Source organism: Lipotes vexillifer, unplaced genomic scaffold, assembly GCF_000442215.2.
Source record: "Lipotes vexillifer unplaced genomic scaffold, Lipotes_vexillifer_v1.1 scaffold4, whole genome shotgun sequence".
Classification (NCBI taxonomy): Eukaryota; Metazoa; Chordata; class Mammalia; order Artiodactyla; family Lipotidae; genus Lipotes; species Lipotes vexillifer.
Genome location: NW_006785876.1, coordinates 6,938,581 through 6,948,441, shown reverse-complemented (window position 1 = coordinate 6,948,441; position 9,861 = coordinate 6,938,581). Strand labels below are relative to the sequence as shown.

Here is a 9,861-nt window from a genome sequence, read left to right as displayed (position 1 = left end):
CTTTCCCTCGGGTGATATCAGCTCATCAAATTTCAGCAGGCATTCTATCTGATTTTCCCTTTCTCCATTAGAATCAAGATTTTGTCATCATCTCCATAACTGAAAGGGGTAGCGGGACTTGTGGAAGCAAACAGACCCAATACAAGTCACAGCTGCTTCCGGCGGGGGTGAGCTGCGGTGCTAAGTATTGTTGGCACCCTCTGCCGGTGCTCTTGAAGAGGCTTGCAGTCCCATCCCAGTCTAGACAATTACTAAGGGAAATACAAGCATTTCTCCCAGCCCCACTCACTCTATTCTCCCAAACTGGAAGCACAAAGCAGATGATGAAGTCCAAGTTCAAATGCCAGAGGGTGAAGGAAGTGTTAAGAAACCACATCCAACCTCCAGCCTGTTTTCACATGTTCCAGTAAGCGTTCAGTTGATGTATCTTGGGCTGGTGTCGTTTCATTGTCTCAGACAAAGTCTTTCTATGAAAAGACAAACACGGGTTATGCGAGGAGGAGCTAACAGAAGGCACATTTGGGGAAAATCTGAGCGAGAGCACAGTCCTCTGGCTCTTCCTCCAGAGGCAGCTCCCTCCTTTTAGCTGCTGAAATTAACATCCAGCCTGATTCCCACCATCTCCGTGTCAATGTCTAAACCAGAGCCTGGAAAAAACAGTCATGGGGGGCGGGGTGGGCTGATGACAGGTGCATTGGCCAATGACCTGGCCAGCCATCTCTTCCAGCGCTCAGGTGGACAGGTTCTAGGTTAGGGTTCTCTGACTGGAGTGGTTGCTGAGATTTCGGGTGGAATGACTCTGAGTGATAGTGATTTTCTATAGCTGCTCTTTTGAGTATTTTGTTCTGTTCTTATACGTAAGTGAATTATTTGATAGATAATCAGTGGGGCAAGACTGGAAAAATCTGCCACATTGTCTTCCCTCGGATTTTCACTCTTTGAGCTGTGTATCCATGACAGGTTTCCATGCAGGCAGGGTTGCGCATTTCTGGTGGAGCCTGCTGCCTGGTGCGTTGGCCATTCCATTTCGGACCGCTCTGATTTTTTAGAACAACCCCTCTAGATTAAACTCAAGGATGCCTCCTTGATCCCCGCTGGTTCGCTGGGGGCAGCCCCGGGCACGGGTGCTCACTGTCGTATGTCATGTCTTCCTGGAAGCCTTCACACCACTCCTGAGGTTGGCTTAGCCATAGCTAAGGCTGCCCCCAAATCTGGTGGCTGTCTCTGTCCTAGGACCTCTACGCAGTTGTTATTTACTTATTTAATAGTTCTTTCTTTCTACAAAATTATTATGCGGGTTGATTGCGGAATATTGCGGGTTGATTGTGGGTTGATGAGCAAAAGAAGAAAGTGAAAAGTGACAATTATTTTTGCGTCTGTTGGAGAGGAACTGTACAAGCTTTGACAGATATCCTGATGGTTGTATTTCTGTATTTATATGATCTTTTCCCCCAAAAAAAATGATTAGCAAATGTTTATTGTTTGGTTAAGGTTTGCTTTTTCACGCTGTTTAATACTCTTCTATGGCATCGTGTGCCTGGCTGTCAAGTACTCTGTAGTATGGGGGGAGCCGGTATGATGAGGAGGACAGGATTCTGGATAAGCTCCTTTGCTCTGAAGACCCCGTGGCTCTCTCCAGCGGCAGGCAGGTTGACTAAAGACACTTCTTTTGCTGTTCCACGCCAGCCCTTGAGCGAGGCCTGACCAAGGCACTGAAGAAACTGGATGACTACCTGAACACCCCTCTGCCAGAGGAGATCGACTCCAACACTTGCGGGGACGATGGCAAGGGCTCCCGGCGCAAGTTCCTGGATGGAGACGAGCTGACCCTGGCCGACTGCAACCTGCTGCCCAAGCTCCATGTGGTCAAGGTAAAAACGCTCAATCTATCCGCAGGTGCTCCCCAGATCCAGCTCCATCAAAGGGGCAGGTCACCTGTGGAGGTGAGGCGAGGGCAGTGCCGCCTGCTGATGGAGCGTCAGAGCTCAGAAGTCATGCGAACCGGGACCCCAGGTCAGCCTCCGCAGCGTGCTGGCTGTATAGCCTCTCTGAGCTCCAGGTTACACCTGTAACATAGGCATGTATTGTTTAACTAGGGCTGTTGGGAGACTAACTGTGGCCTGAATGTTCCTGCCATATTGTAAGGGCCCAATAGATAATAGTTGCTATTATTGTCCTGTTATATATAGTTATATATAGTCCTGTCACTCCACAGGCCTCTTCCTTACCTCTTCCTCATAGGTTTTCGCTGGCCACACCTCCACCCCGACATCTCTATTAAGCGTGCCCTCGTATGCATGTTTTCTTTGTGGGCAGATGCACCTTCTGATTCCCTGTAGCCACTCTCTGGGGCAGGCAGCCATCTTCCTCGTCTACCAGTTGAAGAGCTGGATTTTCTTGCTACTGCTGCACTTACTGATCACGGTTAACCTGCAGTGTAATCCTTTCCTATACCAGCCTTAGGATCTGAGAATTGGAAAGAAGGGGGAAATTCTGAGGTCACCCTAATCTCCCACCCCAAAGTGGACCCCTTCCTGTGTGTCTGTGACAGGCTTCTGTGCAGCTGTGACTGCACATTTCTGATGATGAAGAGCCCTCTGCCTACCGAGCCAGCCCTACTATTTTGGACGGTTCCAGTTATTAAACCATGCTTCTTTATATGGAGCCCAAATGTGCCTCCCTGCTCCCTTGGTTCTCTGGAGCAACATGAAACAGGGCTGCTCTCTTCATCTCATTTGAAGACAGCAGTTGTGTCTCCCACATTTCTCTACACAAATGCTTCTTCTCACATCCTTGTTTTTCATTTTTTTAACCATTTTATTTGTTTTAAAATCATCTTTCTTGGAGTATAGTTGATTTACAATGTTGTGTTAGTTCCAGGTGTTCAGCAAAGTGATTCAGTTATATATATATATTCTTTTTCAGATTCTTTTCCATTATAGGTTATTACGAGATATTGAGTATAGTTCCATGTGCTATACTGTTGTTGTCTATCTATGTTATATATAGTAGTGTGTATATGTTAATCCCAAACTCCTAATTTATCTCCACCCCTCGCCCCCCAACTATCCCCATTGGTAACCATAGTTCGTTTTCTATCACATCCTTTTCTGACCCTCACCAGACCAGAGAAAATTACAGTGTGATCGTAGAGCTAGACTGCTCTCTACTTTTACATGTGTTAATATCTTATTGTCTCAGACAAAAAGCTCTGCGAGGGCAGGTCTTCTCCAAGCATGATGGTGGGTGTGGTGGCCCTTTAATAAATACTCATTGACTGACCATTTGATCACCTAGCTTGTGATCCCCAGTTTCTTTCCATCTGTCACTAAGGAGAACCCGATTCAATCATTTATCAGCTGGATATCTGCCTACTGGTTTTCAGCTGATGTCCTGAGCTGGAAATCAGAGCCCTCCAATCAGGACGCACGCCAGCTTGAGTTGAAATGTTAGCTGTGCACACACCGGTGCTCCTGCGGGACACGTCAGGGCTGGAGGCTGGGAGAGAATCATGCTTGCCAGGGCTGATGGGCAGAGCAAATTCAGTCTATTAATAGGAAGACACTTTGGATTTGGGCCAAGCCAATGGTCACTGGTAGGTCCAGCCAAGCTATGTCTTTGAAGTTATTAATTACTGCAGGCCCACCCCACCTCCAAAACATCTTTTATTCTCATTTCCTGAGGAACAGGTGGCACCATTAGGGGTGATATGATTCTATCAGTCACACTGTCAGAGTGAGGTAATGGAAAGAACCCTGTTCTGGAAGTCCGGAGACCCAAGTTCTGGTCCAGCAGGAGTTGGGCCAGGCCTTTTACTCTTTGGGGGAATCATTTCTCTCAGGCCCAAAAGAAGAGATGTGGATTACATTCCTTCTCTCCTCTTCCCCTCACTTCCGTCCCTCCTCCTGTCACTCACACGTGGGTTGACCACCCACTCAAGAATCACGTGTCTGATCAGGTGAACAGATGGATCTTCCAGGCCTCATGCTTCATCCTCTGGTTTCTCCAGTTCCTTCCAGCCCTGGACGACTAAGTTACACTCCTGTCCTGGGATGAAGTTCAGTGTGTCATTTACTTGGAGGAGCTGGGGATCAGAGGGAGGATGGCCTGCGAGGGGACAAAGGCTGGGCCTCACCTCCCGTCTTCTTGGATTTCTGCTGACCCAGCTTATCAGATCCCAGAGCCCTGGCAAACCTCTGAAGTGTGGAAAGCGCGAAGGGGCAGCCAAGTCAGACCTCCATTTTGGCTTCAGACGCCAAGACTTAATCTGGGCTGGGGGAGCTAAGTGTTTTCATATGAAAGCAAATTCAGAACATGAGCATGGACGTTCCTGCGGACGTCAGAGCTTCTGCCGTGCGCATCCTCTCCCTCTCTCTTTCATTGGCTCTCCTTCAGTTTGTCTGCATCCTTGGAGGCTGAGTTGCTCTGGCCCCGCTGCTCATGGACAGCCTGGTTTGAACTTTCGTTGCCTGGCTGCCTTCTATTCTCATCTCCCCACACAAGCCAACGTGTGAGGAAAGAACCAGCTCTGGCCAAGGTCATGGTCCGTCTGGGCAGGGAGGGACACACGGGACTCTTGTGGCTGCCCCTGGGACCCTCGGCCCCTGGACCCTCACGTGGCACAGGGACCTGTTCAGCTGCTGAAGCAAACAGGAAGGGAGCTCTATATATAAATACAAATATATATTCATAAGTTGCATCTCTGCCGTTTTCAAGCTCATATTATATATATCCTTTAAAAACTTGAAAATGCATTCCAGCACGTGGAGACTTGAGGCTGCCCCATGGATCAGTTTATAATTTTGAAAAATATTTTTTGATCGATGCCTTGACTTTATTGTGGGCCTTTTTCTTTCTGTTCTTTTCCATTTTTTAAATTGAAGTATAGCTCATGTACAATATAAGTCACAGGTGCACAACATAGGGATTCATGATTTTTAAAGGTTATACTCCACTTACAGTTAACTATAACATACTGGCTATATTCCCCATGTTGTACATCTTTGTAGCTTATTTTATACATGGTAGTTTGTGCCTCTTGTTCTCCTAGCCCCCATTTTGCTCCTTCCCTCTGGTAACCACTAGTCTGTTCTCTGTATCTATGAATCTGTTTCTGTTAGATTCACTAGTTTGTTCTCTTTTTTAGATTCCACGTATAAATGATAACGTGCATGATTTGTCTCTCTCTGTATGACTTCTTCCATTTAGCATAATGCCCTCCAAGGCCATCCATGTTGCTGCAAATAGCATTATTTCATTCTTTTTTAAGGCTGAGTAATATTCCATTGTATATAGACCACATCTTCTTTATCCATTCATCTGTTGATGGGCACTTGGGTTGCTTCCATGTCTTGGCTATTGTAAATAGTGCTGCTATGAACACTGGGGTGCATGTATCTTTTTGAAATACTGTCCTCGTTATTTTAGGGTATAAACAGGAGTGGAATTACTGGATCATACAGTGGTTCTAGTTCTATTTTTTTGCAAAAACTTCGTACTGTTTTCCACAGGGACTGCATCACTTTACATTGTGTGGGCCTTTTTCATTCACTCTGGGAATTTCCAGCTGCTTCCCTTGGTGGAGCCTCCACCCCTGCATGGATTTTCTCATTACCCAAGACAGCCTTTTCTAAAGGCTCACGAGCAAACCCAAGGAGCCGCCGTCTTGCAGTGAGCAGAGGGTTCTGTCGAAGGACCCTGATTCCATCACCTGTGTTATCGGCCACACCTACACTAGACACACATTGCCAGGTGGCTTCTGTAGTGACCACCCCAAACCAGTTATTTTAACCAAGATAATTTCATATGAAGAAATACTAAGTACTAAGAACTAGGAAGCCAAAATGTCCCTTGAGGTTCCTCCTTCAGGGCAGCAGGGCAGAGGGAAAAGGTTGGGATGATCCAAACTTGAACTGTACAATAGCCAAGACATGGAAACAACCTAAATGTCCATTGACAGATGAATGGATAAAGAAGATGTAATATATATATATGTGTGTGTATACATATATGTACATATATATATGCGATGGAATACTACTCAGCCATAAAAAAGAATGAAACAATGCCATTTGCAGCAATATGGATGGACCTAGAGATGATCATACTAAGTGAAGCAAGTCAGAAAGAGAAAGACGAATGCCATATGATATCCCTTATATGTGGAATCTAAAATATGACCCAGATGAACTTATCTACGAAACAGAGTCACAGACAGAGAGAACAGATGTGTGGTTGCCAAAGGCAGGGGTGGGGGAGGGACGGACTGGGAGTTTGGGATGAGCAAATGCAAAATAGTGTACATAGACTGGATAAGCAACAAGGTCCTACTGTACAGCACAGAGAACTCTATTCAATATCCTGGGACAAACCATAATGGAAAAGAACATGAAAAAGAATGTGTAATATATATGTATAACTGAACCACTTTGCTGTACAGCAGAAATCAACACGACATTGTAAATCAACTACACTTCAACAAAATAAATTAAAAAACCCTAGAACTCCATGAGGGGTCCCACAGAGCTACACCTTGGACCTCCAAGGTGGGGTGCTGCTTAGCTGGGGCTGAGGACTGAGTTCAGAGAGGCCTGTGGGGCTGGGACTCAGGCTCAGTGGTGGGCTCACTGTTGTGTGCCGGCCTCTCTGAGCTGGTGTGAGGACATGGGTCCTGTGAGCGTTTGCAGAATGGCAAACTGGATTCAGCTGCCACTACTGGAGAAAAGGAGACTCTCATAGGAACAGGAAACCCACAGGAAGGGGCCAGTCCCTGCTCCCTCCTCCAGTCGTGCAGCCTCTCTCTAGCACCCCCTGTTGTCAGAGCCTCAGGGGAGTTGCTGGCAAAGCAGAGGTAAGGTTTGCAGTCCCAGTCCCAGCATCACCAAGAAGCTGGTACAGCTACACCGGTAGGTCTGGAGATAAAGCAACAGTAGCTGAATAACTGGCACAGGAGGGATTCTGAGTAGAGCTATTCCTTTATCATCTACATAAGGCTGAGTGGCAAAGTGGAAAGAATTGGATTAGACAGCAGAGACTGTAATAAATATTAGTGATTAATAGAAAATTATAGATAACAGATACTGGTTGAATTATTTTCCTGTGTAATATTGTATAAACCACTAAATCTCTTGTGACTCCAGTTTGCTCATTGCAAAGGATCTGCAGGCTTTAAAGTTAAGTGATCATATATGTTTGACACTAGATGCACTCTGTCTGATGTTCGGATAACAAGATGGTAAAGATTAAATACAACTTTTTATTGAATCCCTCCCTGCTTGTTTAACCGCTCTCTGACTTATTTTTCTCATCTGTAAAATGGGAATATAACACACTCTTCCTTGTAGTGTTATTTAGAGATTTCAGTAGCTTGCCAAGTGCTTAAGGCAGTGCCTGGTGCAGAGCACAGAGGGAATAGATGTTTGCTGTTGTTACTCTTATCAACAGCATTATTGAGGTTATCAAGGGAGACAGAAATGAAGAAGCTGTGGTTCCTGTCCTCATACTGCTCACAAGCTAGGGAAGAGAGGGAGGATATGAACTGACTGTGATTCGGAGTAGAATAGAGCTTAGGGCCGTAATGGAAGTTCAAAACCGATGTGGGAGGCCTTCCCTGGTGGCGCAGTGGTTGAGAGTCCGCCTGCCGATGCAGGGGACACGGGTTCGTGCCCCGGTCCGGGAAGATCCCACGTGCCGCGGAGCGGCTGGGCCCGTGAGCCATGGCCGCTGAGCCTGCGCGTCCGGAGCCTGTGCTCAGCAGCGGCAGAGGCCACAACAGGGAAAGGCCCCCGTAACAAAAAAGAAAAAAAAAAAAAAAACGATGTGGGAGATCGGAGCGGGGAAATGCATCCTCCCTGGAACGTGGTCGTGCCTATGTGACTGAGCTGTTGACACAATAGGTCATCGGTGTCCCTCACTCAGAACTGCTTTCTGGGGAGCCCTGCACAACACTGGTGCCCAGATGAAGATGAAAGCCTGGAGTGGCTGGTCTGGGGGGTTCCCTGTGTGGGAGGATCTCTGGGCCAGTGATCTGGTGACCTCTTTAAAAAGAAAGCAAGGAAAGGAGTCAGAAGTCAGTGGTGTAGGAGAGAGGCTACTCTTTGCTCTCTCCTCCCCAGTTCGCGAGGGGTAGAGGCAAGGCTAACCAATGTGCAGGCCCCAGTGCCCAGCGAAACTAAAAGGGTGCCCGTTAAAAAAGTCTTCAGTTTCCAGATGTTGACAGCAGAGTGTTAAACCAAGAGCAGGGCCCTTCTGAGTGTGAGACCCCCTGTGACTCGCAGGTCTCACGTCTTTGAAGCCCTCCCTGGCTAGAGAGACCTTATTAAAGAGACCACGCAGCCCCTACCTAGGAAGGAATGCATGCAATGGGCAAAAGGTGGGTCTCAGTGAATTCTGACAACAGGTAATCTTTAATGAGCACTTAGTATGAGCCAGCCCCCCCACACCCCCAATCATTTTATGTGTATTAACTGATTTATTACTCTAAGGTAGCTCGTCTTATTACCTCCATTTTAGAGGAAAAGAATTTGGGGCTCAGAGAAGTTAAGTAACTAGTCCAAGGTCACACAGCTGTCAAGTAGTGTGGTCAGGATTGCAGATCCAGTCAGCTGGGATCCAGAGTCCACGTTTTTAACCACTATGCTACTGTGTCTCTCAACACAAACACCACTTCCCCAGAACGCCCAAGTCCACAGCCCCGAGTGTGGTAAACTAAGGAGAGAACAGAAATCACTGTCTGTTCACTCCCACATACCCTGAACCTCCATATACATTCCTATACCTAACTTACGTTTTATGCTTTGTATTCTCTTCTGTAAATAAGGATGCTTAGTAAAGCAAAGTGGATGGGGAAAAAAGAAAAAAAAAGGTTGTCTATAATTCTATCAAGCAGACATAACCACTGGTAATAGATTGGTGTATATACTTCTAGTCATCCTACATATTTCTCCAAATGCCTTATACTACACTTCAAACTTAACGGCCTCTCTTGAAGCGTTTTCCAAGTCACTGGGATTTCTTCTGCAGTGTCATTTTTCATGGCTCTCCAGATATGTATGATAATGTATTTATCCATTCACGTGTTGCTGGACATTTGTGTTGGATAATCATTTTTTGCTATTCCAAATAGTCCTACGGTCCCATGTGTGTAGCTAAATCTTCTTGTACACCCATGGTATTTCCTAAGGAAAAAAATCCCTGGAAGCAGAATTACTAAGTCAAAGGGCAAATTATATTTGCTTGAGAAAATACAATAAAATAAAAATAAATAAAATATAAAATAAAATAAAATAAAATAAATTGCATTAAAAAGGCAGCACTGCCACCTTGTATGACAAGCATCTTGCTGCTGGCCCCTGGCGATGCATGGAGGGTCTTCCCGCTGTGCACACACTCGGTCACACCACTAACACCTTCCCAGTGGTTTGTTTCACACTTTAATCTCCATCCTGCCATCTCTGTTGTAGACTGTGGCCAAGAAATACCGCAACTACGATTTCCCGGCTGAGATGACGGGCTTGTGGCGGTACCTTAAGAACGCCTACGCCCGGGACGAGTTCACCAACACCTGCGCGGCTGACAGTGAGATTGAGTTGGCCTATGCGGATGTAGCCAAGCGCCTCAGCCGATCCTGAACTTGGCCGTCTTGCCCCATCACTGCTGCAGAAAGACTCACCATCTCCCCAAGGACTGCAGCTTCACGGACTCCTTTTCCACGTCACCTCCAGAAACTTCTGTTTTTATCAGGCCGCATCTTGCTGGCATCATTGGAACCCCAGCCTGCTGTCTTTGATGAAGGTCGGCACCACCCCCATCTGATGAGGCAGGAACCTGCAAGCAGAAATGAGAGAAACGGTCAAGCTCTCA

The 9,861-nt window shown here is 46.5% G+C and overlaps 1 protein-coding gene across 1 annotated transcript in view; it reads left to right on the top strand.

The window, feature by feature from the left end:
- CLIC5 (CLIC family member 5) overlaps nucleotides 1-9,629 on the top strand; it is a 104,370-nt gene extending 94,741 nt beyond the window's left edge. Inside the window, exons 5-6 of the mRNA XM_007458308.1 lie at nucleotides 1,687-1,871; nucleotides 9,462-9,629. Coding sequence (XP_007458370.1) covers nucleotides 1,687-1,871; nucleotides 9,462-9,629 — 353 coding nt within the window. The remainder of the gene's footprint in view (nucleotides 1-1,686; nucleotides 1,872-9,461) is intronic.
- Nucleotides 9,630-9,861: the final 232 nt, after the last annotated feature.